The 27,318-nt window shown below is 49.1% G+C and overlaps 7 protein-coding genes across 7 annotated transcripts; 3 read left to right on the top strand and 4 right to left on the bottom strand.

Annotated features, from left to right (window-relative positions):
• Window positions 1-59: 59 nt before the first annotated feature.
• Window positions 60-883, bottom strand: N7489_007262 (DUF3455 domain-containing protein; the record flags this gene model as incomplete). Its single annotated transcript, XM_056713012.1, has 2 exons — window positions 60-167; window positions 242-883. The coding sequence occupies 2 exons, from the start codon at window positions 881-883 to the stop codon at window positions 60-62; spliced, it is 750 nt and encodes a 249-aa protein (XP_056566727.1).
• A 1,928-nt stretch (window positions 884-2,811) lies between these two features.
• N7489_007261 (U2 snRNP complex subunit HSH155) lies at window positions 2,812-6,489 on the top strand (the record flags this gene model as incomplete). Its single annotated transcript, XM_056713011.1, has 2 exons — window positions 2,812-2,821; window positions 2,873-6,489. The coding sequence occupies 2 exons, from the start codon at window positions 2,812-2,814 to the stop codon at window positions 6,487-6,489; spliced, it is 3,627 nt and encodes a 1,208-aa protein (XP_056566726.1).
• Window positions 6,490-15,618: 9,129 nt separating this feature from the next.
• N7489_007260 (C2H2-type zinc finger protein) lies at window positions 15,619-16,786 on the top strand (the record flags this gene model as incomplete). The annotated part of the gene is made up of 3 exons (XM_056713010.1): window positions 15,619-16,064; window positions 16,133-16,611; window positions 16,668-16,786. 3 exons carry the CDS (start codon window positions 15,619-15,621, stop codon window positions 16,784-16,786), a joined length of 1,044 nt encoding a protein of 347 aa, XP_056566725.1.
• A 926-nt stretch (window positions 16,787-17,712) lies between these two features.
• N7489_007259 (uncharacterized protein) lies at window positions 17,713-19,275 on the bottom strand (the record flags this gene model as incomplete). Its single annotated transcript, XM_056713009.1, has 2 exons — window positions 17,713-18,867; window positions 19,069-19,275. 2 exons carry the CDS (start codon window positions 19,273-19,275, stop codon window positions 17,713-17,715), a joined length of 1,362 nt encoding a protein of 453 aa, XP_056566724.1.
• Window positions 19,276-19,672: 397 nt separating this feature from the next.
• N7489_007258 (putative plasma membrane SNARE protein (Sec9)) lies at window positions 19,673-21,013 on the bottom strand (the record flags this gene model as incomplete). The annotated part of the gene is made up of 2 exons (XM_056713008.1): window positions 19,673-19,732; window positions 19,799-21,013. 2 exons carry the CDS (start codon window positions 21,011-21,013, stop codon window positions 19,673-19,675), a joined length of 1,275 nt encoding a protein of 424 aa, XP_056566723.1.
• A 288-nt stretch (window positions 21,014-21,301) lies between these two features.
• N7489_007257 (Sec1 family protein) lies at window positions 21,302-23,697 on the top strand (the record flags this gene model as incomplete). The annotated part of the gene is made up of 4 exons (XM_056713007.1): window positions 21,302-21,448; window positions 21,496-21,691; window positions 21,939-22,150; window positions 22,207-23,697. 4 exons carry the CDS (start codon window positions 21,302-21,304, stop codon window positions 23,695-23,697), a joined length of 2,046 nt encoding a protein of 681 aa, XP_056566722.1.
• Window positions 23,698-23,929: 232 nt separating this feature from the next.
• N7489_007256 (telomere length regulation TEL2 family protein) lies at window positions 23,930-27,223 on the bottom strand (the record flags this gene model as incomplete). Its single annotated transcript, XM_056713006.1, has 6 exons — window positions 23,930-24,413; window positions 24,478-25,194; window positions 25,244-25,781; window positions 25,840-25,926; window positions 25,982-26,332; window positions 26,383-27,223. The coding sequence occupies 6 exons, from the start codon at window positions 27,221-27,223 to the stop codon at window positions 23,930-23,932; spliced, it is 3,018 nt and encodes a 1,005-aa protein (XP_056566721.1).
• Between the last annotated feature and the right edge of the window lie 95 nt (window positions 27,224-27,318).

The raw sequence follows: 27,318 nt of genomic DNA, 5'->3' as shown, positions 1-27,318 counted from the left end.
GTAAAAAGAAAATGCAGAAGTCCCCCCATGGCTTCAAGCAGAAACGCAGCATGCTTCCGTCACCCATAAAACCAATATTCTGCAGCATAATCAACTTGAATTGTTGCATTTTGATCAGCACACGTAGATGGCGGGTCACCCTGGGATGTCACCACTCGGTAAACTTCCTATATAAAATAATTCGATCAGATATGTCTACTCAGACCCAGTGGTTAGCTATGGATGAGTGGCCTGAGCTTACCTGAATGCCGTTCCCCTTCTTGTATCCTAGCTTAAGCCACGGGACATTACCAGATGATCCCGATGTTGATTTTGGCGCTGGAGTAGAGGCTATTTTACTAGTAGCAATCCAGGAATTGGAGCCACTCAGTGACATGTCAAAGACCGGTTCTCCATCAGCATCGAAATAATGTTCACCAATGATGAGGTTGTTACTCCTCGTGCCCTGGGCCACAAGTGCTGCCATGAACGCGAGTGATCCAAGAGGAGTGCTGCTGATAATTGCGGGGACTTCGTGGAGGAGGGCTGGAGATGACGATACAATGCAAGAGGCATCGAAGAGTGTAGCGGCTGCCCCTACGGCTTGGGGCTTGATGGTAGTTTTGGAATCCGAGAGAGCATCGGATGGACAGGTATAGTTCTGTGTTCCTCGGCCCAATGCAACATATTTGAGCTTTAAGTTCGTAGACGGTGCTGGAAGCTGTGGATCTGTCGCGTTCAATGAGAGGAATAAATTTGCCAGAGAGCAATTTCCAAGGTTGATCGTGTCAAGTTGGTGGTAGATTTGGGTGAATGAGGAAGCAAGAGCCAGAGGATGTGGAAGACCCGAGTATCCTTCCACGTTTGCCACAAGGAGCAGTGACAACGCCAAGAATAGTTTCATGATGGCCGGGTAATTTTCGATCTATAGGATGCAGACAGTTGCTAGAATATGCTCGAACAAATCTAGTTCTGGGGCTGTGAAAAGGAACTAGGGTATAAGAACAAGGGTAAAACCAACAACAGGGATTTATATCCCATTTAATAGGAAGTTCGATAATGCTACTTTCATATGTAACAAAGGACATGCTCGGTTTGAGATATGCCGCACAGGTGGGAAGGCTCTCGGCGTAAACCGAATTCGACTAAATGTAGTGGACTTTGGTTCAATGAGCCTTTTGAAAGGGCCAATGATAGATTTTGTCTAACAAACACCGCCATCCACATCTGCGTTGTCCACATAGTACGCTTAGAAAGTATCCGAGTCCGCTGACTGGGGACACTATTGGGGCCAATGTTGTGCTAAAAATGGCTTCTTTGTTGTCAACGCCACCTATCTTGAAAGGTTGCTGGAGAGATGGGAAATGAAATTTCAATGACTGTGTTGGTTAGAATGAAAAGGATGTAACCACAGGGCTTTATAGGTTACACTAGCACCGTCGTTGTTTACAAGCCCGCAGAAAACCGCTTTGATGTTGGACAACCTTGGAATATATTAGGATATGAGTAATATTTTGCAGTCTTTCTTAACCTAGTAGACAACTATAGTTCACCCTGGAAAGCATATTGACCAAGTACATATTTCTGAGGCTTGAAATGTTGCAGGCGCTTATTTGTAGCAGCCCCTATACTAGATCTGTCATTGGCTATCGGAGAGTTTCTTGTCCTTTCCCCAGTCATTTTTAGAAATAATTAAACACTCAGCTTCAAGTGCGCAGAAACGCTAAAGTCTATGCAAACCTTCAAATGTCCCTGATACACCAGCTGTGGGACAAAATAGACTTATAAGCGCTTTCGCCACGCCACAACTGAGATTACCAATCAGGTAGCAATACATACATTTATGGGCCATGAATTACAGTGGGAGAGTTGATCAAATGAGGCATTATAGAGCGAAGAGCACAGAATAGCACAGCTAGGTAGAGATATCCATGGTTCTTAACCAACTATTGGTAGTGGTAGCTCAAAGGGAGTTGATGCTCTGACAATGTAATATGTTTTGGTCAAATTTTCTTTGAATAGAATCTACCTCCCTTCTGTTAGGGATGTTGGCCATCATCGTGGCAAGCCTTCCACTCCTACCGTTCTCACCAAATTGCAAATTAGGTATCTTTTGTATGGCAACTCTATACAAATGGTACTTAAGCATAACATACATGTAAGTATAACATCGATTTGCTCGACCCTTAGGAAAGGTTAGGGAATAAAACAAGATATATTATATGTTGTAAAAGGTGTCCTAATATTGCCTATAGTAAGAAACCTCAAGCGCGTATTAAAAGGGTCTTTTATGCAATATTGTATGTGGTTTTTTGAAGTGTTCTTCACACTCCTATATAGCATATTTAGGATTAATTAGCAGTATGTCGATTTAAATAGACCCATAGTATAACTTAGCCTCTTTATCTTCCCTTTATCTAGTTTAAGAGCTGAGCTATGCTCATATCGTAATTAGGTACGTTTTGTATGGAGTTGCCATACAAAAGGTACCTAATTTGCAATTTTGGGATCCGGTGGAATCGGCTTGCCACATTATTCCGCCGTCGTTGACCGCCTAAAGTGCCTGGGGCAGCACCCCGCGCTATGATCATGCTTATGTCACACCGCACGTGACTTTAGTAAACCGTGACCGGACAGCCCAAGAAGCTAAGGCGTCTAATCACGTGCAACCTAATCACGACCTTTTCATCACGAGGCGGCTAGCAACACAGCATCCTCAATCACCATTATTGTGACCGTTACAGCGGTTTTCAATCCGGATGTAGCTGCGGTGTTCCCTTCTGCGGTAATACAGGCTCACTCATATCCTCGCGACTTTTACATTTCGTCACCATGTCTGACGGTAAGTTTTCGCAAGCCCTTCCGCCTGGCTCCATACTGATCCCCACTGTAGCCGATATCGAGGCTGTTCGACGGCTCCAAGCTGAGCGCAATGCGGCTGCTGCTAGTCAGAAAGGCTCCAAGACCTTTGACAAATCTTCCCAACGCACTGATAACTCGACCAAAGCCTCCTTAACGGAATCCTTCGACACATTTTTGTACGAACGAGGTGGAGCTGATAAGTTTTCGGGCTATGATACTTCGATTGCTGTTGATGGCGATGAAGAAATGGAGGATGCAGATGGAGGTCACAATCTGGTCGGCCAATACACTGCTACCAGAAGCCAGATCGATGAGATGGCGCGCGGAACCGGCGTTGAGGAGGAGGATATTTTGCTAGGCCGTGAAAAGTCAGGGCGAATTGCGGACCGCGAGACAGACTACCAAAAGCGCCGATTCAACCGTGGCGCCCTTACCCCGACGCGCGCCGATCCCTTTGCTGCCAATGCCCATGCAAATGTTGAAGGAGAAAGTCAAACCTACCGTGAGGTTATGGCCCTCCGTGAGCTGGATAGGGAAGAGGAGCGCGTGAAAAAGCTGATCGCAGAGAAGCGCGAGAAGGGTGAAGATGTCACGGAGGACCAGGCTACCTTGAAGATGGTGGAACACGACAAAGAAAATGCTGAGGCAGGCTCGACCGTTGCGGTGGCTACCGAAAAAAAGCGAAAGAACCGATGGGGCGAGCCTACTGCTGAAACAGGCAAAAGATCACGTTTCGATATGGCACCTGCTCCCGAAGAAGCACCCAAATCTGCCCCATCGAGATGGGACCTAGCTGCCACCCCCGTTGGCAATCAAGGACTCGCCACTCCCATCCATCCATCTCAAGCAGGGGCCGCTACACCTGCAGTCGGTTTGGGGGCTGAAGTCCCCGGTCAATTTGTCGGCTGGTCTGATGAAGACCTCGATATAATGCTTCCCGGTGAGGCCGATGGCTATAAGGTCCTTGACCCTCCTCCCGGGTATGAACCCGTCCGAACCCAGGCCCGCAGGCTCATGGCCACTCCAGCACCCATCCCTAGCGCCGGTGGTGTCGGAGGGTTCATGATGCAGGAGCCAGAAAGTGTTCAGTCCGTAGGAAAGGATCTTCCCAGTGATATCCCCGGTGTCGGTGAACTTCAATTCTTCAAGGCGGAGGACATGGCCTACTTCGGTAAGCTGATGGAGGGTGGGGATGAAACCAGCATGACTGTGGAAGAAATGAAGGAGCGAAAGATCATGAGATTGCTGCTCAAGATCAAGAACGGCACTCCGCCCATGCGCAAAACTGCCCTCCGTCAAATCACAGACAATGCACGCGACTTTGGTCCTGGGGCTCTTTTCAATCAGATTCTCCCCTTGCTCATGGAAAGGACTCTGGAAGACCAGGAGCGCCATTTGCTGGTGAAGGTCATTGATCGAATCCTCTACAAACTGGATGATCTGGTCCGGCCCTATGTTCATAAAATCTTGGTTGTCATCGAACCACTTCTCATCGATCAAGACTACTATGCTCGCGTTGAAGGCCGAGAGATTATCTCGAACCTTGCTAAGGCCGCCGGTCTTGCTACAATGATCAGTACTATGCGTCCTGATATTGACCACGCTGATGAATATGTGCGAAACACGACAGCACGCGCTTTCGCCGTTGTGGCCTCTGCCCTCGGTATTCCCGCCCTCCTTCCTTTCCTCCGCGCTGTCTGCCGCAGTAAGAAGTCATGGCAGGCCAGACACACCGGTGTTAAGATCGTCCAGCATATCCCTATTCTCATGGGTTGCGCTATTCTCCCTCATCTAAAGGAGCTGGTTGGATGCGTTGCAGCTAACCTCAGTGATGAACAAGCTAAGGTTCGGACTGTCACTGCTCTATCTCTGGCCTCTCTGGCTGAGGCTGCAAACCCATACGGTATCGAAAGCTTCGATGACATCCTCAGCCCTCTCTGGACCGGTGCCCGCAAGCAGCGTGGCAAGGGTCTCTCTGCCTTCCTCAAGGCTGTCGGCTATATCATTCCTCTTATGGACGAGGAGTATGCCAACTACTACACCACTCAAATCATGGAGATCCTTATTCGAGAATTCGCCTCGCCAGACGAGGAAATGAAGAAGGTTGTCTTGAAGGTGGTTTCTCAATGTGCAAGCACTCCAGGTGTGACTGCCAGCTACTTGAAGGAGCACGTCTTGACGGAGTTCTTCAAAGGCTTCTGGATGCGACGTATGGCGCTCGATCGACGAAACTACCGCCAGGTAGTCGATACCACAGTGGACCTGGGCCAGAAAGTGGGCGTTGGAGAGATTCTCGAGCGCGTCGTCAACAACCTGAAGGACGAAAGCGAGCCATATCGCAAGATGACTGTGGAAACGGTCGAGAAATTGATTGCAGCACTTGGAGCCGCTGACATTTCTGAGAGGCTGGAAGAACGCCTCATTGATGGTGTCCTCTTCGCCTTCCAGGAACAAAGCATCGAAGACGTTATCATTCTTAATGGATTCGGCACGGTGGTGAATGCGCTTGGCACACGATGCAAGGCATATATCCCCCAGATTGTCAGTACTATTCTCTGGCGTCTGAATAACAAGTCCCCCACTGTTCGACAACAGGCGGCCGACCTTATCTCCCGCGTTGCGCTGGTGATGAAGCAGTGTGACGAGGAGGCGCTCATGGGCAAGCTTGGTATCGTGCTCTACGAATACCTGGGTGAAGAATATCCCGAAGTTCTAGGCTCAATTCTGGGCGCTTTGCGTGCCATTGTGACCGTGGTCGGTATCACCCAGATGCAGCCACCCATTCGCGACCTTCTTCCTCGACTTACACCCATTCTGCGCAACCGTCACGAAAAGGTGCAGGAGAACACGATTGATCTCGTAGGTCGTATTGCCGACCGTGGTCCCGAGTCCGTGAATGCCCGTGAATGGATGCGTATCTGCTTCGAGCTGATGGATATGCTGAAGGCTCACAAGAAGGGAATTCGCCGGGCGGCCAACAACACATTCGGTTTCATTGCCAAGGCCATTGGTCCTCAGGATGTCCTAGCCGCTCTTCTCGGAAACTTGCGAGTACAAGAGCGTCAGTCTCGTGTTTGCACCGCTGTCGCCATCGGTATCGTGGCTGAAACTTGTGCGCCGTTCACTGTACTTCCGGCACTGATGAATGAATACCGGGTGCCTGATCTCAACGTGCAAAATGGTGTGCTCAAGTCCTTGTCCTTCTTGTTCGAGTACATCGGCGAGATGGGCAAGGATTATGTCTACGCTGTCACGCCGCTGCTGGAGGATGCTCTTGTCGACCGTGACCAAGTCCACCGGCAGACCGCTGCCAGCGCGGTTAAGCACGTCGCACTCGGTGTTATCGGTCTTGGTTGCGAGGACGCTATGGTCCATCTGCTGAACCTCCTTTTCCCCAACATCTTCGAGACCAGTCCCCACGTCATCGATCGAGTCATTGAAGCCATTGAAGCCATCCGCATGGCGGTCGGCACTGGTATCGTTATGAACTACGTTTGGGCTGGCTTGTTCCACCCTGCTCGGAAGGTCCGCACGCCTTACTGGAGACTATACAACGATGCCTACGTCCAAGGAGCCGATGCGATGATTCCTTACTACCCGGACATGGAGGGCGACGTTGGCCGACCAGAACTGTCCATCATTGTGTAAATGACGATGCTGTAATTGGATGGTCTGCTTTTCTCCTCATGCATTATTAGATACAGATTCTATGGGTGTGTTACTTGCTAGCCGGTGTTTTGTTCTTTTTCTTCTGGTCGATATTTTCTTCATACTGGGGGGGATGTTTGGCGTCTCATGTGTAACTGTATCCCATTCGCGAAAATCGTTAACAGAAATTTCAATTTCAATATCAAATTCAAATTTCGAATTGTGATTAATTGTGTTTTGTGATGAATATCGTAGGTATACTTTGTGGCTGCTTACTATCGTGTGATTCCAGTAAGGTGATATATATTCCCACCTAGCAACGGTTATTGCATTTAGTATAAGTTTTCAAGTGACATCTGAAGTACAGATATGTAAAACTGCGAGTGTAATTGACCTCAATGTCTAATTCAAAAGACCACAGCTCTGTACAACATAGAGTCGATCGTTTCTATAAAACGTACTGACTAGAATAATCGACAAGGCTAAGCATGATGACAGGGGCAATCAGGCAGGGATCGCTCCTAAGGCCGACAATCATGTCAATCACCGAGATCTTTAAAACAAACAGGGTCTGAGTCTGGGGTACAACTTCAACGTCACATATTCGACAATAATTATTGGTACTATAAGCAGAGATAATGTTTCTCCCTTAAGTAAAACATTTAGCGAAGAGAATAACCCCTCAATTCTCACCTTCATACGGGGGGAATCCAACCCCCCTTTTCCATTTTGCCACACAAAAAATAGAAACCAAGAAGACTCGTCATCACAGGGTCCCGGGGAAGTACAAAATAATCAAAAAAAGGAGGGGCATATGGATTTGCCAATGGTTCCCCATCGAGAAGTGCCCCCCCTCCCCAAAACACCCTGCCAAGAGCGCCGAATGCCTAAGCTTGCCGTGGAAGAGTCTTGGCGCAGGAAATGGCCGCGTAAGCTCTGGCAGATGTGGGTCTTGTGGGGAATAATTCATTTTAGAATTACGTTTGAACATGCTTAGTTTCTGTTTTTTTTTTATGTAGGCATGTATGGAGTATACTTCAATGTAGATGCAGATGCAGATGCAGTTGAATGTGCCCTGACATTTATCGTGAATATGCACTGACTTCTAAACTACCTAGGTATAAATCGAGTACGTATTCCGTATACTGCTTCTCCGGGGTTGAATGTATACTCCGTAGAGTATCCGTATGTTGTACAACGTAAATGTTAGATATCAGGAACCTAATCGGGACTGGAGTATGTACAAAGCTTCAAGCTACACAGCCTCCCCCTGAATCCAGGGCATTCAAAAAAACCCAATCACAGAGCTGAGCTACGAACCACGGAATGGAGGAGATCTCATTTCCTTTGGTTAACGTACTCCGTATGGAGTACGGAGTATACAACATACAAGTTGGAGTCGAAAAAAAGAACACACAGACCCTGATAAGGGGCCCGCCGGTTGTGTAACGCCCCTTTTTTTACCTTTCCCATGGTTTGGACACGGTTCCTTTGTTCCAAGGTTCCCTCGGAATTCCTTTTTTTTTTTTCTCGGATTTCCAGGGTCTACTATCCGCTTTTGGACGTTGAGGGTCTGAGTTTATTTCTTATTTCTTATTTCTTATTTCTTATTTTATCTCTTATTCTATGCTTATTACTTGGTCACTACGGAGTATGGAGCACATTGATAGCAGACTATCACGGGTAATCGTTCACCCAAGCTACCTCTCTTAGCGCGGTGGCGGACACGGCACAGAATCAGAACTCACCTTGGCTGCAAGGACCTTGGGGAGGTTTATAGATCCTTAGATCTTGAAGGTAGCACATGCAGGGAATGAACCCCGAGGTGACCCCACCGCAAAAGCGTAAAGCGTATATTGTACAACGTACTCCATTGAAGACATTGATATATGGCATGTATAACATATGCAGTGTGGTATCCATACCGTAGAGCAAACAAAGGTGGAGAAGATCGCGTGACATGCATCTACTAATTCTCAAGTATCCTAAGTAGTCTTTGTACGGTAAGGTGTAGGTAGCTGTCAAGCATGCGAGATACCGAGATTCCTCGGGTTCATGTGAAGGAGAACGGAGTACGGAGTATAGACTCGAGACATGGAGTTCAAAAAGGTTAAGTGGGCAAAGCATAGAGAGCTGTGATCCAATCAGTGGGGTCACCGATTGACTTGCGCAACACAGTAGGGATCATGGGTTTCGCTTAGGAGAAGACTTGCGCATAGGATGATAGGATGATTGGAACCACCTCAACAATGCTGCTGTAACACTGCTGTCAGTGCTCTTCTTTTTAGTTCCTAGGTACATATTCTAGGACAACAGAACCAAAAGGAAAGCTACGACGCGCGTAGTTAAGACAGGATGTGTGTTCCGTAAGCACTAGACGGGGTTTTTATTTTTTATTTTATTTTTCATATCGGTTGCAAGGGATCGGAGACCCTGCAGTTCGCCCCATTCACGACGGTTGAGGCACACAGCGAGGGGGTGCACACGCACTTCGTGTGGATTGGCCGCCTCTGGCGCGTTACCCTTTTCCTTGGGCCCTTCTCCGTCAACAGACTAACTATAGTACACACTAAGACTTAGACTAAGACTACGGCCCCTCCTTCAAAGCCCTTAGTATTTCCTGCAGTGTTTACAATGTCTGGTGACATAGGCCAAGAGAGTAATCTCTCCACTTTCTGGAAATGCGTCTTTTATGCACAAAGTTAGGTAGCCAAGGGGAAGCTTGATCTTTGTATATGATGCTATACAAATTCCGGTTCAAGTAATTTCGGGTCCAAGTGTGGTGGAAGAGGGGGATTTTGCTTTACAGCACACACCGCAGTTTCTACAATACCCACAACACATCTTATTCTCGGGGAAACTCCAACGTGAACCGCAGAGATGGGACTGGACCGAACTTTCTTTTTTTGAGTGGCGGGGAGTTCCGATCAAACAGTCGAGTTAATCGCCTGATAAGGCAAAAAGTTAATTCTTCAGGCAAAAAGAGGCGCACGTCTAAAGTCCTGTCAGAGTGTATGTTGTAAGCCATGTCCGAAGTTCTCCGTCGTTTTCCGATTTTTTGACACGGGACCCACTACGTGATAATGGCAATGAAATCGCAAATTGAGTACTGGTCAAGACTAGTGGCAGGGCAAAGCTGCCTACTCGGTGCGGTTTAGACTATGATGTATGGATTCGGTGTTTATCTATTTCGTACTGGCGGCATCTCTCGAACAGGAGGGAAAGAGAAATAATTAAAATGAATATAAATTACTGTATTCGAATTCCAGATCCACTCACGGGCGTTTCAGGTTATTAGCGTTGACCCTGAAAGTGGCAGTGTATCTAGCGGGAAATGTGGAGTATAGCCAGGATCGCACGCAGGGATCCCAACTTTGGGGACCTAGCCGAAACGGGCTTTGCGGGGAGGTGTTGGGGGAGGGTCACGTCATTTGACTTTAAAAAGCTTTGAGGGGTTCACCTGGACATGTCTGCAGGAATATAGCCACATAAAATCCAAATCAAAATATATGTAGCAAAGAAGATGGTTAGACACTCTGAGAGAAAGGTGCGGGATATTTGAATTTCACAATCCAAGGTTAACTTTCCTACTTTGTTCGACCTATACCAAGGAGCAGATAACCACGTTGACTTGGAAAGCGCGGGATGAGCACGCGTCGTAAGCTCCTAGTGGGGCCGCAGATACAATTGGTCGATCAACGCCTGCCAAGATCGGCTATCGACTATCTGCCGTCTCCAGGTGGGACTGGATTGCCAATAATAATACATGATTGGTTGGAAGGCTCTGCAACAAACATGTAAGAATGTGGACCCAATGGTAAAGTTAGACTAGTCCCAAATGGGCTGAACTAATCCGTATTAGTACGAAGCTATGGAAATAACCCTCAAAGGGGTCCGGTATCGGGAGAAACCGCTATAGCCAATCATGGGCACCCAAAGTTCAATACTTTTTGGTTGATGTTTTTAAAGGGACTGCCCAGGTGTGGATGCCACATGAAACTTGGGCTTATCCCATTAACCCGGATCCCTCTTGCACCTCCCACGGTCCTGCGCAAACTCGTGAGTCCACAGCCCCACCATGTGGATGCACCTGGGCAACGCTTCGAGTATCGCAAAGAATGGTTCATTCGAACTTTTCAGCTGTTCTATGTATAGAAACCAAGGTTCTATGATTTCTATACTCCGTAGTGATGCAGCATGGCAGGGAAATAATAAACTACCAAGCGCAGTGCATTTACCTACTCCAAACCTTCCAGATAACTGCTTGTCATAACTGGAATATATTATATTCAGTACGTGACACAAAAGAAAAGAAACGGCGATTTGCACACATTGGCAACCTTGATTTAGGGACAATGACGATCTGCCGTGCGGGAACTGCCAAGATCGGAGCCCCATGCAGATGACAGGCTTTTGTTGGTCAAGGGTACCTGATTGACACTCGGCATTGAGGCGGATCGTCAACGTGCTAGATCTGATTACAGCGCACTTTGGGAGGGATTTTCATTTCAGCCAGGTGATAATCGTCTTCACATGGACGGTCGAAGGTAAAGTGGGATCAAAATCCGGGGCTTGATATGTTTATTTCTCCGATGTTCCTTCGTTGAACTGTCACATAAATCTCTGACCGCCCTTTTTCTTTTTCCAAATTTTCGAGCGGGTTTCTCGGGAAAGCAGTTAATTGATTGCTCTGTACGATATATGGAGTCGACAATGATGAAATGGCAAAGTGATCAGAAAGTCTCAGGGTCCCGGAGGACGCGCGTCAGTAAAATGAGCCGTGTCGGGCGAGAAAAGCGGTCAGAGCCGTCAAGGCCCATCTAGAAGACCTTGACAAGGTCCCTCACAACATGCACGACCTCGAGATATGCTCCACCGCTCCCGTGTCTAGCAGGGGCCTTCTCGACCGGTGGACCTGTATAACCTCTTGCCTACGAGAGATACAATGACAATTGGACTCCATTCTCAAGCTCTGTCCATCCGGCACGCTCCGGCTCAATATCGTGGCCAAGGTAGACCTTCCTCAAAGGTTACGCATGCTCCTGAACTACCGAACGCCATGCCAATGTATACAGATACGAATTGGGATGAACCAAGCAACCACATCTCCACACACTGGAAAACGCAATCATCTTGGCGTCCACACTTTCTATCTCACAACCTCTCACCTGCTTCACCATGCACTCAAAAACCAGCACCCTAAACGCCACATTTGCCAACACAAGTGGGAGTTCGTTGAAAGTTGACGGAGTCCTGCCGGTGAGATGCCAAGTGGACCACCAACACGGCATGGCTGCAAAGAAAGGGGGGTTACGCTCAGACTAGAGCCCATCTTCTGCATTGCTTGTTTTTCTTTTATTGGATTTTGGTATTGGTTTTGGCTGGTCGAGTTCACGCCTCTTAATTTTAAGGGATCCATATGGGCTATTCAAAATGGGGCAACTTGAAGCTGAAGTAACCTGGGCCTGTACCTATAAATTTTTTTGCCCCTTTCACGGTTCAATGTGGGCTTGCGAGTTGGGTACCCGACTGACTACCCAATTGCTTTTTGTGCTTTTCTTTTTGGAAATGTCCACCCCGACCGTCTGGACACGGTCGGGACTTTTCCGAGACTCGGGAGGCCCATATTGAGACTTTTCTCAGCATGTTGATGGCTGAGATATATACAAGGTAATTATTAGCTAACTGATGGGTCTATAGTTACAAAGTACAGAGTAGATATACAATATAGATCCATTCATGGTCTCGGATTGGTAACTTTCACACTCAACATAAGGAAAGCAGATAACCTCGTTCCGAGGTTAACATAGTCTACAATAAACACCCAAAAGGCTAAAGTTGGATTGGAGTAATTCGATGGAGAGAAACCTAATCGTTACTGCAATCTTAATCCGGTAACCCAGGACCCACGGTTGTCTTCGAGGCACACTTCCGCTATCCATGGATAGCCACTCCTCCTCATACCTAGGTACCTAGGTAGGTATGTTGTACTGCATGGATCTGGTCAGCGGATGAAGACCGAAACTCTGGATAATTTTCCATGGCCCACAAGGTGTTTAATTGCTAGTTTCCAAGGTTGGTGACCAGTCTAGGGTTTTCTGGAAAACCGCGCACCCAAGGACGCCGTGGCGTTGCCATGGTTAGTGGAGTGCGGAGAAGTTGACCATGTGCGGCCGGAGACGAAGGAGAAAATTGGTACTGCACTTCTTTTGACTTTGGTTTTGGCTACATCCATGGTCCCAAGCTTCCCGGTTAAATCTCCGCAGTGCCGGCACCACGGTTGAACATGCTTTATCCTCTCGTCCGGGAGAGCGGCAGTTGATCCTGATCCTGAGATGCCTTTATGGTTTACGGAGGGCGGGATTTACAATATATGCACATCGTACTTCGGTCTGACGCTAAACGTTTGTTTCCTCCCCCCGGGGTTAAAAGCCAATCATTGGAGACTTATGCAGTCTATGTGATTGGATGGGTCAAGGTTATGTAACTTTTCTTCAGCCTCTTCCTCGGCTCTCGCTCAAGGACCTGCCTTTTCTCGTACCTTGTGATCCTGTACGGAGTACTACGTATGGAGTACTTCCGTACATGTACCATGTAGAGCGATTTCGGGGGTGACATCAAACCCCGAGACTCGGGGACCATAGCGAATCCATATCGGAAAATTATTTATTGTGTATTTATACACTATTGAATAGCAAATTTGATCGGATAGAAGAGGAGCTCCACAGCACGAGGCATGGGGATAATCTCCAAGCAATCCACATGGATAGAGAAACAAAAAGGGTCAATAGATTGTGATATGTCCCATTCAAGCCCCATGGACTTCTACCGCGCTATTGCGGGAGCCGCGCCCGCCAAAATGCCCAAAGCGGCCCTTTTCCCGTTTTCCCACTCTGGTTGCGCTGTTCCGTCCCTCTGACGTCGGTGTCCAGCTGTCGCAATCCCAGTAAAGGAGAAAAAGCATGGCTTGCAGCCCGTGGTCCTTATCATCACAGGCCCCAATACGAGGTTGTCATGGATTCCTGTTTTATTCGCCCGGGTGCGTTGGGCGTGGACTTAGGGTGTTTCCTATGTGATACAGCTCGCATGGCCCGGCTAATCGCAGCGTTGGTATTCAAACTTATTCCTTCTTTCTGCAGGAGGCTTTTTTGTGTTCCGCTGGGGGCGACCTGATTGCACGCTCGTATTTTGGTGTGCGTTTATAGTTCTGCGACCGAGGGAACACTAAACGGTGTGACGGATAAGAAGTTCTGTTTGGAGGGCCGACCGAGAACCTCGATGTAAGTGTTGTTCCCGCTCTCTGTAGTCTTACTGTCCCGTGTGGAGTGTGGTCTATTGGACTGCACTGTCCATCCTCCACATGTCGATGGAGTACAACATACAATGAGTACGTACACTGTACGGAGTCAGTGTACGGAGTATATTCATTCTAATTTCTGAAACAGGAGCTCTTGGACGCGGGACGTCAAACGTCATCACATTTTTGCCGAATTTCCTGACCAAATGGAATTAGAATGCAGTCAATAATGTTGGGCGGCTAGTGATTCGATGCTCCTCCCTTCTTTCTATGTAAGGTCGGGTTGGCCCGCTAAACCATCTCTGTGCCGTGTCAAAGGTCCCTCAATGGCTTCAGCCATTCCTTTTTATTTTCTCGTTTTATTTATTCATTTATTTTTTAAGAATAAGAACGGGAATTATATTTCCGATGTACCCTATCCTGCAGCTTGCCAATAATGAGAGACTCCAGTATGGCCATCTCAGATGTGGGTTTGTCTTTTCAACCCATGTCCTTTCAAAGGATCTTGAAAAGTTTTAGATTTAGTTCATTATATATTGGGCCTACTCGAACTAATGGCCATAGTATGATAATCACATTGAATAGACTGTCATCTGTACTCCGTAATTAAGAACTATCACTATAATCACTCATATTAACCCCCACGGCAACGGGTATACCCTTTGACACTGGGATCTGCCCCGCTACATTGAAACAATGGGCTCAGGGCAAATCTTGGTGATTTATTTCTTGGCAGTCCCTTTTTTCTCTTTTTCTTTTTTCCACATATAGTATTACAAATATTGTAGCTTTTATTGTAATTCATTTAATTCCTGAATTTCCTTTTTCGTTCCTCTTCCCTCAGACACGGCACAGTTGGACCACTCATCAGCGTTCATCATAGCTAGTCCCCAATTGAACATTCCCCTAGTCTACACCCCCTTTGACTCTGAGGACACCGACTACTTTTTGGGTCTCATGATTTTCTCCTTTTTCGTCCTCCTATGATATTGTTACTTGGGAAATATTTTTGGTTATGCCTTTTTTTTTTTTTTTTTTTTTTTTTGGCTACCGACTACCTTCTATGGCTCATTATAATTACCCTTCCGATGCCGGAGTCTATATTGTAGTAACTTTGGCATTCCCATTCAAAGACTGATTATACTGATTCTTTAGATCTTCCATTCCTCAGCCTAGTTGAGGCTTAAGCAATTAATATATTTTAGACCCTGATTGAAAAAGGGTAAACTATAACTAGTACATGCTTAGGGGTAAATATTGAGAGTAATTTCATATCCGAGGAACTGGTTCCCGTTGAGGACCACTTTTCTTTCCCTCAGCCATGGTTCCAATCCACCAATGTTGAGGGGGGAGAGGAAAAAAGAAATGAGAAAAATAAAAATTCTTAAAAAGTGAGATCCCAGAAAGTAAAAAGAAAAGAAATGAAAAAATCCAAAAATTAATAAAACAAAAATAAAATCCAAAATGTAAAAAAATAAAAATAAAATAAAATAAAATAAAATAAATACCGGTATTAAAATTTCCAGCGATCTGCAACCCTTGACGGGACGTCGTCAGTGGCACTTGGGATTTGGAGTATATGGGATCATGCCTCACACCTTATATTCCTTCATAAGCTTCGCCGATCCCCTTCCCCAGACTGTTTCTGCTTTCTCTTTCTCCCTTAAAATATAAAATAATTGTTGATCATCGGGTTTATCACTTTGTCTTCATACACCTCCGGATCAACACAGACGATCACTGTATTCCAAAGGAAACCCTTTGGACTCGATCTTCGAACCCCTTCTCTCTATACAGATTCTACACGCGATCGATTCGCGACTCTATCCCCCATGACGATGGTTATGGAAAACCAGAACCGCCCCTATGGCGGCATGAGCTTCGACAATGTCTATCACCACACCCCACCACAATTCACAGACCCGTGGGCGGCGCACACTTCGTCGCACTCGACACCACCAGTCTATGCGACCTCCATGGGCAATGGCGCCAGCATGAGCCTAGGTCAGGTCAAGCAAGAGGAAGTCAATCGCTCCGGCATGTCTATGCCCTATCCCAACATCCCCGTGTCTGCCCCGGCAATGGTGGCTGGGAGCACCTACGCGACCTCCAACTATGGCCCAGAGGTAATGGGAATGCAACACGAGGTGCCGCGCACAAATTTCGACCAGGCTCCCTCCTACACCACCGCTCCCCCCATGAGTAGCTTTGCGCCTTCCAGCTATGCCTACGCCCCCATTCACCCCTCCCCGCAAGACGGCCGTCGTATCTCGCACTCGTAAGTTGAATTCCGAGTCCGCATTCCTTACATGGTTCGGAATCGCAAAACTTACACAAAATCCACAGAGATGCCGCTCGCGTTGGCGCTTCAGCTTCCGCCCCCACTTTCGGTGACGCTCTTGACGCCAGCCGCGGAATGGTCGCTCTCAGCCAGGACCTGACCCCGCGCAACATTTACGGCCCTGGTCCTCGCGGCGCACGAAGCTCAGCCGATTCCTACGGCTTCCCCTCCACCCAATCTTCCAACTCCTCTATCTCCTCCGGAGGCAACTACCCATACTACAGCGCCTCGGTCGGTTCCGTCGACTCCTCCGTGACAGACTACAGCTCTACAACTTCCGAGTCATATGAATCGCGCACACTCCCCCGGCCGACCAGCCTTTTGGCCGGCAGTGCGCCCCCTGGGCCGCAATCAATGATGAGCCAATTCAGCTCCAAGATGCCCTCCAACACACAGAAGAAGCACAAGTGCAAGGTCTGCGACAAGCGGTTCACGCGTCCATCTTCTCTGCAGACGCATATGTACAGCCACACTGGTGAAAAGCGTAAGTTCCTTTTTGGCAGACAAAACCTTGGAAATTCACGTTCTAACATTTTCTAGCATTCGCATGTGATGTTGAAGGCTGCGGGCGGCACTTCTCCGTTGTCTCAAACCTGCGTCGCCACAAGAAGGTGCACAAGGGCGAGAAGGACACCGGTTCTGGCGACGACGACGAGTAATCTGGCAATCTCCCATACGACTATTTTCTTTCTACTCGAAGCGGAAACCCGTTCGAGTGCTCTCTCTCCCCTACGCTCTTCGCGCACAAAGCGCCAGATCTCCCACCCACCACAAACCCGTTTCCCATATGCCGCAAGCATGAACCAACTGCGTTGGCATGTTTGTACAAACGGCTACGGCTTTCTCGTCTCCTTGTACAACAGCGTGGATCACCTTTCATCCCTTTCTTTTCATATCAAATTCCGACAAACAATTCCTGATCGGAGAGAGAAACGCTTATACATACCATACTCCTTCTACAACGGTCTGTGATTTATGGGTATAATGGGTTCTATTCGAGGACCACAGGCAAGAGAGAGCCTTTTCTTCTTTTCTTTTCATATTCCCAAGTTTCCTTTGTTACCACGTTACGACCATAGAGGTTCCGGCTGGATGCGTTGTTTTCATTTCATTTCTTATTCTTTCGCTAGACCTGGGCGTCACCTTTCTGCTTTTTCTCGATACCATGGGGGCTTGTGATGATTCAATGTTTCTTTATTTTCTCTGCAGGCCATACCCTGACTCTTTTTCCCCTCCGCTTCTTAATCTTTCATAGCCGCATGGCTTAAACCCCATTTTATTGTTTTCTTTGCCCCAGTCGCCTTTTCCACCAAGTCTTGTGTTTCAAGTGCATGGGGTTAACGTGCAGGTTTGGGTTGGTGTTGATGATACCCATAGGAAGAAGCTTTGTCCTATGCTTTGATACTGGCTGGGCCTGGCCTTGTCCGAGTCTCATATTACAGTCGCTACTAAATATATAATGTTGTCTAATCAATAAAAGACATTCGGAATATCTTTCTAATGCTCTGTAGTTATGTACTCACTTGCCTCGCCTCCCACCTCTGTAGTCATCTACTCCCCTGATATTGTGAGAATCACGACTGTTCTAGTCTTCCACTCTTCCAGCTCGCTCTGCTGCTGCTCGACCAGCACGACGCCCAAAGACAGTCCCAGAAGTCAATCCACTTCCACCAGGGTAGTTATCGTAGAAGATGCCTCCAAGCATTTCACCCACACAATACAATCCAGGAACCTCATCACTCGTCGTCTCTGAAATAACTGCCGCGGTTTCAGGGTTCACTGCCAATCCACCAAAAGTGAAAGTGATGCCTGCCGTGACCTTGACAGCCAGGAAAGGCGGCTTGTCAATAGGCAAAGCCCAATTCGACTTGGGAACAGCCAGCCCCTTAGTAGCAAGCCCATCTTTAACAGCAGGATCCCACCTCTTCTGCACATCCACACCCTCAACTGAAGCGTTATACTCCTTAATACTCTCCACAAAACGTCCAGGATCAGCAAGTCCAACCTCCGCACACTTCTCCGCAAGCTCCTCCAACGATTCTCCCTCAATGCGCCGAACAACCTCAGCACGATACTCCTCCTCACGCAGCCAGGCCACAGTTCGCGCATCCCAAACCTGGAACGCAATCTGCCCAGGCTGCTGAAGCACCCGCCGCCCAACCATCGCATACGTATAGTTCCGCATATCGAACCCTTCATCAACAAACCGCTCCCCATCCCGATTCACCATAATCCCCAGCGGATACCCACTCTTCGTAAACTCATTCGAAACCTCCCGGTTCCCAGAATCCGCCGGAGCATTCGCATCCCACGCCACACAATGACATCCACTCCAGTTCCCCGCCGTCTTAGCCGACACGTCCCGCTGGGCAATCCGCAGCATCTCACCCGTATTATACGGCGTGCCACGCACGCGCGCACAATCCCACCCAGGACCGAGCCACTGCGCACGCAGCTGCGGATTTGCCTCGAACCCGCCTGCAGCGAGAATGACAGCATCGACAGCGACGATAGTTTTATTGCGTGCGCTAGTCCTACTATCGCTGTTGATAACTTCGACGCCAACAACAGCACCACTCGTCGGATCAGTCACTAGCGCTGTAGCGGCTGTGTCGAAGAACACATCCACGCCGGCGTTCCTGACCGCGCGTAACTCGTCCTCGACAAGACCCTTGCCGCCGTCTTGGGTCTTTAACGCGAGTCCGCCCCAGAACTTGGTTCTGCCGTTGACTTCGTAGGCCTGGCGGTTGAAGGAGAGCTGGAAGCGGACGCCGTTGGCGGCTAGCCAGCCGACGGCGGCGCGGGAGTCGCGGACTAGAGCTGCTGATAGCGCGGGGTCGGTGCGGTTTCCTGTCATACGCTGGAGGTCTGCGGTGAAGTCTTGTTCGGTGTAGATTGGCATGTCGATGCGGGATGCTTGTGCTGCGTCGGTGTTGTTGACTAGTGGGAGGAGGTCGTGTAGTCCGTTGTGCGAGGTGCGGAAGGCGCCGGCTGTGAAGTAGGTATTGCCTCCTGCCCAGGAAACTGGGCTTTTGTCGATTACGGTTACTCTTAGAGTTGGGTTGGATTGTGCCGCTGACAGGGCGGCACTGAGGCCGGCGTTGCCGCTGCCTATCACGAGGATATCAGTTTTTTGGGGTAGAGGCATGATGAGAGATATTGTAGCCTTAGAAGTTGGAGAGGAACTAGCTTACAGAAGAAAGTGACTTGTCCGCTGTATTTAGGGCTGCGGAGGTTCATTCTCCGAGTGCTCCCCCACACTCCCCCGCAGTTGAAGTGTCCGATCTGCATGGGATTTGGATAGTATTGCGGTCGATTAGATTGTAGGTCAATGGAGTCCAAGTACTCGGATAAACCGCAGTGAAATTATGTTAATTGATGTTCAACTATATTCTAGTCGCCGTCTGATATGACTAGCAAACAATGCAGAACCAGCCCCAACGCCAATGTGTGATCCATGCCCAATGGACAGAACGCACGCAGAAAATTACTGAGCTCGACAGCACCAGGCATACCGCAGCCCCATTTGCCTTTAACCATGGTACCTAACGAATCCGGTCCAGCTTGGCCCGGTTCATGGCAATCTGATCGTCGACAGAGTCGCTCTATAGCCAGTTAGTCCCATCTCCCGTACGAACGAACACTAGATTGAAGACATCGCAAAAACTCACCTTGCCCATGATGCGCTCCAGATGTCTGTTCTGCTCGTCTAGCTCCTTTCCAGTGGCCAAGGCAAGGCCGTTCAACCGACCAGTAGCACCACTGAGCAGATCCAAATTCTGCTCGATCTCGTCTTCCATGGTCTCATCTTCGCTATCCGCCTCGAATTGGTACTTGGCACGCTCGGTGACGCTGGCCTTCTTACCCTTGCTCTGTTTCGCCGCATCGCGATCAATATCACGGAACACCCGGTCCATGCGCTGATTAGTCGCGTGCGCCTCGGACCGTGTGCCCTCGCGGACATCTCGATCCTCGCGGTGTGTATTGAGGATCTTCTCATCGCGGTCGCGCCGGCGTCGCGAGGCTGTGAACGGGTTCGATACGTGCACGGCGAACATGCTCTTGTTGAGGGCCTTAAGTTCCTTCGCCTTGTCCTCCGCGATACGGCCTTCAATGGTCGTCATGTCCAAACTCTTCTCCGTATCGTGGACCGACTCGCCCTGCGCACCCAGTCGAGCCAGAGTGGCACGACCGGTTTCTTCAGCCTGCGCAGCAGCTCGGAGCGCATTCCGTGTCGATGCCACATCACCCTGCTTCACGAAGCGCATCTCATTCTTCGTCGCTTGAACTTCCTCCTCCTCTTCTTCTTCGGCTGTCAGTTGTCGATCCTGGTAGGTTGCCATGCTGTATTCGTTGCTGCCGCCACCGTAGTTGTTCTGTCCTTGACCATTTTGACCCTCGGAGTACGGTGGTGGCAAACCGGCCGAGTTGTCCGGTGACCGATTCTTGTTCTTGTTGGCGCCACCAAATAGCTCGTTGCGAGCGGAATCTGCAGCCGCGGGGTCATTGGGATCGCTGCCCCCCAAACCTCCGTAGCCACCACTGCCATACCTGGAGCCCGAGGCCGAGGAGCCGGCGCCTGCACCGGATCCGCCGAATCGATCACTTCCGTAGCCGCCTTGGTTTCCGTATCTGTTGGCGGAGTACTTATTGTCGGAGGGGATGTTGTGGGGGCTCTGCGACCCGGAGCCGCCGTTGGCGGCTGGGTGGTCGGCAGGTAAGGGGGCAACACCTGCACCAATCTTGGCTTTGGTGTATGGGTCTACCGGAATTGGCTTGGCGTAAGGGTTTGAGGGGGTTGGTGGGCTCTTGTCCTTCTTCCGCGAGCCAAAGAGTGCTCGGCGGCTCGAGTCATCATCGCCATCGGATTTCTTGAAAAGACCCATGATGTCGGGGGCACTGTATGGTTGTAAAGATCCGTGGAACGAAGTTAAAATGATCGAAGGTAAATGGGAGTACAAGAAAGAAAGGAGGAAGAGAATGAACTGAGACAAGCGAAAGAATTAATGTGAGACGCCTTCAGGGGAGCTAGATGTTCGAGATCGCCGCCTGATGGTAATATAAATACGAGGAGTATACCAAAGTTACCCACTATGTTTATTGGGGATGGTGTAGTAGTAACCATACGAATACCAAAGTTACATCGTTACATCAGCAGTGGCAGTGCTAACCCAATGCGGGCGCAGTGGCACTTCAACGTTTCTGTTTATTTTTGGCCACATTTCCTCTGCTGCCTGGATGAAATGGCTCCTTTATTGAGGTCTGATGCGGACTATTTTAGGGATAAGGCGCGGAGGGATCTTTTGACTTTACTGGAAGGCGTGCGTATGAATCCATGATGCTCTGATCTGCGCTAACTATTATCCAGGCCCGGGGTAAGAAGAACCTCGTCATAAGCCAGGAACTGGCCGGCCCAGTGGGCCTATTCGTCAAGTTCTCAGTGCTCCAAGAGTATGGCGTGGACCGGGTCTTCTTGCTAGAAAATGCAAACATCGACTCATCACAACGCAATGTCTTATTCCTTGTTCGTGGCGAGAAAGCTCGCCACGTTCGAATTGTGGCAGGTATGACATTGTCTCTTTTTTGCCTCCTTTCGGCTTGTTAGGCTGGTATAGATTGGACCTCCTTCATTTGGGTCCATGATGGGCCATCATTAGATTACGCAGAGGCATTTCTACTCTATGTAATCTGGAGAAACGTTCCCTATATCGATATCTATCTTAACAACATTTTTACAAGCTCGTTTCATTAGGGCCCTTTCCTGCTATCTCTGATTGAGTGCCATCAGGATGAGCTGACATTCTATCTTAGAACAAATCAAACGCCTGCAGAATAATGCGCACGTTGAACATGAGTTCTTCATCTTCTTCGCTCCAAGACGCACCCTTGTAAGCAATGCGGTCTTGGAGGAAGCGGGAATCACTGGCGACGTGAATATCGCTGAGCTTCCTCTTCATTTTATGCCTCTAGAACAAGATATCTTGTCACTAGAACTGGATGACTCGTTTGGAGACTTATACTTGGTAAGTCGATAGACTGCTAACGTTTGAATCAGGCATTTTCTGACCTTGCTATCCAGCACAAAGATCCAGGATGCATCTTCCATGCCGCCAAGGCTCTCATGGGTGTCCAACAGCGTCATGGATATTTCCCACGCATCGTCGGAAAAGGCGACAATGCTCGGCGCCTGGCAGATCTGCTGTTGCGCATGAGGAAAGAACTCGACGCAGAGGAGAGCTCTGGATTGGCTGATCCATCTGCGCGAGGGCTGTTGCCAAGTGCGAGTGTGGAGAACTTGATCATCATAGACCGCGACGTGGACTTCGGGACGGCCCTTCTCACACAGCTCACCTACGAAGGCTTAATTGATGAATATGTCGGTATAAAGAACAACCAAGCAGACGTTGATACGAGCATTGTCGGCCCTGCGCCCACGCCACAGCTCCAAGAATCATCCAAGGCACCACAGCAAGCCAAGCAGGGGCTGAAAAGAAAGATACAGCTGGACGCCTCGGACCAGTTGTTCAGCCAACTGCGTGATGCAAACTTTGCAATCGTGGGCGATATCCTGAATAAGGTGGCACGCCGTTTAGAAAATGAGTATGAGAGTCGCCACACAGCTAAAACGACAGGCGAGCTTCGAGAGTTTGTCAACCGATTACCAACCTACCAGCTCGAGCACCAAAGTCTTCGAACCCATACCAACCTCGCAGAGGAAATAATGCGACTCACGCGCTCCGAAACCTTTCGCAAAACTTTAGAAGTCCAGCAGAATAACGCAGCCGGTGCCGACTCCACGTACCAGCACGAGACAATCGAAGAGCTTATAGCTCGAGACGTCCCACTAAAGACTGTGCTACGGCTTCTGTGCCTGGAGTCCTGCATGTCCGGTGGTCTCCGCCCCCGCGACCTAGAGAGTTTTAAGAAACAAGTCATCCAAGCATACGGACACCAGCACCTCCTCACATTCTGGGCGTTAGAGAAAATGGAACTTCTCCAGCCTAGATCCTCAGCTACGACGATGCTCCTCCCTACGTCCGGCGCGCAAGCAGGATCAAAGACGAATTACGGGTACCTCCGCAAGAACCTCCGTCTTGTCATCGAGGAGGTCAGCGAGAAAGATCCGAATGATATTTCCTACGTGTACAGTGGCTTCGCGCCCCTCAGCGTCCGCCTGGTTCAATGCGTGTTACAAAAGTCTTATATGGTATCGTTGATCAAGGGAGGTACGCCGGCCGCCTCGTTGAACACCGCTAATACAACGTCGCCTGGCTGGCTTGGCTTCGAAGACGTCGTCAAGAGTGCTCGCGGTGCGACTTTCAGCATCGTCCAGAAGGGTGATGATAAGGCTGTGCGGGCTCGTCAGACGCTGAGCGGTAACTCTGCTACAAAGGCCGTGTATGTCTTTTTCTTGGGGGGTATCACCTTTACGGAGATCGCCGCGTTGCGCTTCATTGCTGCGCAAGAGGCTCCACGGAGGAAGATTATTATCTGCACCACGAGTATCATTAGTGGTGATCGGATGATGGAGGCGGCTATCGAGAAGGGTAGCTTTGCCAAGGCGGAGTAAATGGGTTAATCTACACCTCAGTGATCGTAATGATAGCTACATATGTATGTCATTTTCGGAAGAAAGGGAGCAACGCGCTCTACATTCTTCTTTCTAATGTAAAGATCAAGGTCCACCGATGACCGTTTGACTCTTTCGGCACGGAGTTTGTCAATAATGTTCACATAAATCCGTCATCTGCTTCGATTCTAGTTGAACCTGGCCAACCGATGGATATACCTCAAGCATTCATCTAATAGTTAAATCCAGAATGAACGCCCATCAACCGACCCTGATACCGCTCTATCACCTCCCCGAGTCGCACCATAACACCAGCAGCAAGAGTACGTACCTGTTCCTGCGGGTCAGTAACCGCTGACCTTGGATCAACACGCGCAGCTGAAGGCGGCGTCCGGTCAAAGACCTGGGATGCCCACTCGCGCAACTCGATCACCTGCGTAGCGTACTCGGTGACAAGACGCTGCTCGCCATTCGAGCCAGACGCAATATTAAGATCCACTACAGCGAGGAAGATAGATAGGAGTGCAGTAGTGACGGTTGGCTCGCTGGATGTCGAGGCCGTGTGTAGAGGTAGGAGGAGGGAGAGGGTTTCATGGGTGAGGCGTGGGAGGAAGGGGGTGTGGGGACCTGTTGTGGAGAGGATGAGGGAGAGGGTTTGGAGGAAGAGGGTTAGGAGATGAGGGATGAAGAATGGGTTGTATGAGGGTGTGGATGACCTAGGGCGATGTTAGTACAAATTGATTGGAATTGATTGGAATGACATGGGATTCAAAGACATACGACGAGAACTGCAGCATCATTATCTCAAATCTTCCCTGCAATGGGAAGAAGAAACCCTCGGCAAGCACCTTGTGTACGTCCTTAATTGTGGAGTTTTGGCGCTGGGTGTCCCGCTGCTGGCGCTTCTTCTCGACTTCCATGCGCGATGAGAAGGTGCGCACTTTGAGCGCGTTGGGGCCAGTAATCGTATCCGCCGCGTTGGCTGCAAGCGGTTCCAAGGATGTACGAGACATTTCCCGGGTGAGGGTTGCGATGGGAGACTCATTTGCTCCTGAGTACATCGCCTCTAGGGCAGGCGAGAGCCGTTTGGATGGGAACGAGGTATCGCCAGTAGTTGGGAGACGCAGTGCTTTGGCATCGTCTTCTCCATTCCCAGCTATCTCGCGAGCACTCAGACCCAGGGCTGTAAGAACAGCGGATCTTTGGACTTGAGAAAGGTCCCCATCGAAGTAGACGGCAGTAAACCAGCGGCCCATCTTCAAGGGCTCGGACACAATTAATGCAATCATGCTTTGTAGGCGGGATTCATGGAATGACGGATGATTGTTGTCATTCTGAAGACCCACGATAGTCAGAGCTAGCTCCTCGATCTGCTCGGCAAGTTCAGTTCCGAACCCTATCTTCCGTCGAATTAAGGATGGGGCAGTGGTGATGGCCAGATGATGGCGCTCGACATTCTCGGTGTCTCGAAGAGATGGGATCAGATCACGGATGTATCTTACATTTGTTAGTGAGGTAGATACCAGCAGGCAAAATCAGCACTTACACAGGCGCAGTCGGCTTATTCCGTTGGATCAACGTGGGATCGTCATCAGAATCGTATGCGTCGTCGTCCGGCTTTTCATACGGAATAAGATCATCATCTTCGTCTTCATCTTCGTCACCATCGTCGACTTCTTCAATAGCAACAATCTTGCTTGTATGGTGGCGGGAGAATTGTGCTTTCGGCTTTTGTACTGGCTTGGAACGTGCAAGTTTTGGTTTTCCTGGCAATGCCTCTTGCAATGATTTGATGGATTCAGGCGAACCGACCTCATCTCGGACCTTTGTTAACCCCAAATACCAAAGGGCTTCCTCGCTTCGCATGTCCTCTAGGTCAAATCTCAGCACTTTGTCTGGTTCCTCAATGAGTTCAGATATTCCTGTCCCAATGATCATGCCAAGAAGTCGCGCTCTGTTAGAGGACGCAGCGAGTCGATTGGAAACTGCGTTGAGATAAGCTCCTGACCGGCCTACATCTTTCACTTGCGCTTGATCTAGCCGAAAGAGGTGGCCAGCGGCAAGCAGAATCACCTGCGCGGTTGCTATTTAATGTCAGAGGCTAATATTTTGGGTACAGAGGACTGTGGACTGTCGACAAACCATTCTGAACCACGCTTGGGACATGTTTGATAGAGAACTTGTCTCCGAATTGCTCAAGGCTGCGTATGAGTAGTGATTTCAACACACCTGTTGGAGGTCCTTAGTTTCATTGTCTGTATTCCCTTCGGCAACGCGAACTTACTACTGCGGTTACTGAGAGTGGCTAATAGTGCACGACGTAGTCCCAACGTGTTTATCGAGCCACCTTGCGATTTTGAGAGCCATTCCACGATCTGGCTTTCCAGCTCTGGCCGAGAAGAGATCATGACAGAAATCAAACCTGCCACTCCTTTAATGGGCTCTGAAGGGGTGATTGACTGGCCCACTGTATCCGACAAATCATTTAAAAAGTGTTTTCGTTGTATGTTGCGGAAGATTGCCTCTACAAATGCAAGCTGCTCCGTTCGCCTGAGGTGATCTAATAAGATTCCGAAGTGTGTCGGCAAAGACTGCGAAAGAAGGAGACCCGAGTAGATTTCCTTGACAACCTGATCTGTGTAATGTTAGCCTGGGGCTCAATTAAAGCCATCGCTGTATATTCACCTGTATATCCAAGGCTTAAGGCTCGCCCTGTCAACAAAGCAACTGAGGCCCAGTCGCTTTCGTTATTTGGGGCTAGTCCTGCCGCCATATGAGAAATATTGCACCCAAGCCATGATGCATATTGGGAACCATTTCCAATCCAGGAGATTGAAGATACTGATTTTGACTCATCAACAACCGTAAGAGCCTCGGCTGCTGTCGATAAAATCTTGCCGGCAGCAACGAGCGACACAAGCTCTCTCCACGTAACTTGCTGTCGAGTCTTGTTGTCATAGATGACCGAAATATCCGTAGAAAGACGGAACAAAAAGTCTTTCGGCTCTAGCAAAGCAGAAAACACAGCCAAGATATCCCGTATACCAAGTTGGCTGCTTGAACCTTGGGCTTGCTGGGCAGAAACGCGGGCTGCATTGATTAGAGATCGCAGCTGAGCCACCAAGGAACCGAGACCCGCGACGCTGCTAAGACATCTCAATAATGCTGCTCGAGCTTTGGCGTCTTTCCCTTTGCTGTCTTTCGCACCCAGCGATCCCCAATGATCTGGAATCGTAGTGCTGACTAATAGTTGGAGAATCTGGGCTGTGATGGGACTTGCAATCCGGAGGTCGAAGTCCTTTGGAGTTTTGGATTTGCTGAAGGGATCAAGGGCTGCCAAAATGGCAGACAGCTGTTCACGATCGGGACTGCTTTTGAGTAGATCTATAATGTGACGTGATGATAGATGTTCAGGATCGAAGTCGTTTCTTACTGGCGGACCAGCACGCTGAGACTCGACAGCAGGTGTAACAAGGGCATCTGAATCTCGCTTGACAGTTTTCACTGCCGTCAGGAGGTCCTCCATTTTCGACTTGAATCTCACTTCGGGGAAAGAGAGGTTGTGCCTGAGGTGAAGATTACAGTAGGCGGGCCTGAGATTAGTCAGCCATAGTCACCCCG

Source organism: Penicillium chrysogenum (genome assembly GCF_028827035.1).
Source record: "Penicillium chrysogenum strain IBT 35668 chromosome Unknown utg000004l_segment0_segment0, whole genome shotgun sequence".
In the NCBI taxonomy this organism is placed as follows: Eukaryota; Fungi; Ascomycota; class Eurotiomycetes; order Eurotiales; family Aspergillaceae; genus Penicillium; species Penicillium chrysogenum.
The sequence above is the reverse complement of the archived record's forward strand: the minus strand, read 5'-3'. Positions and strand labels throughout refer to the sequence as shown.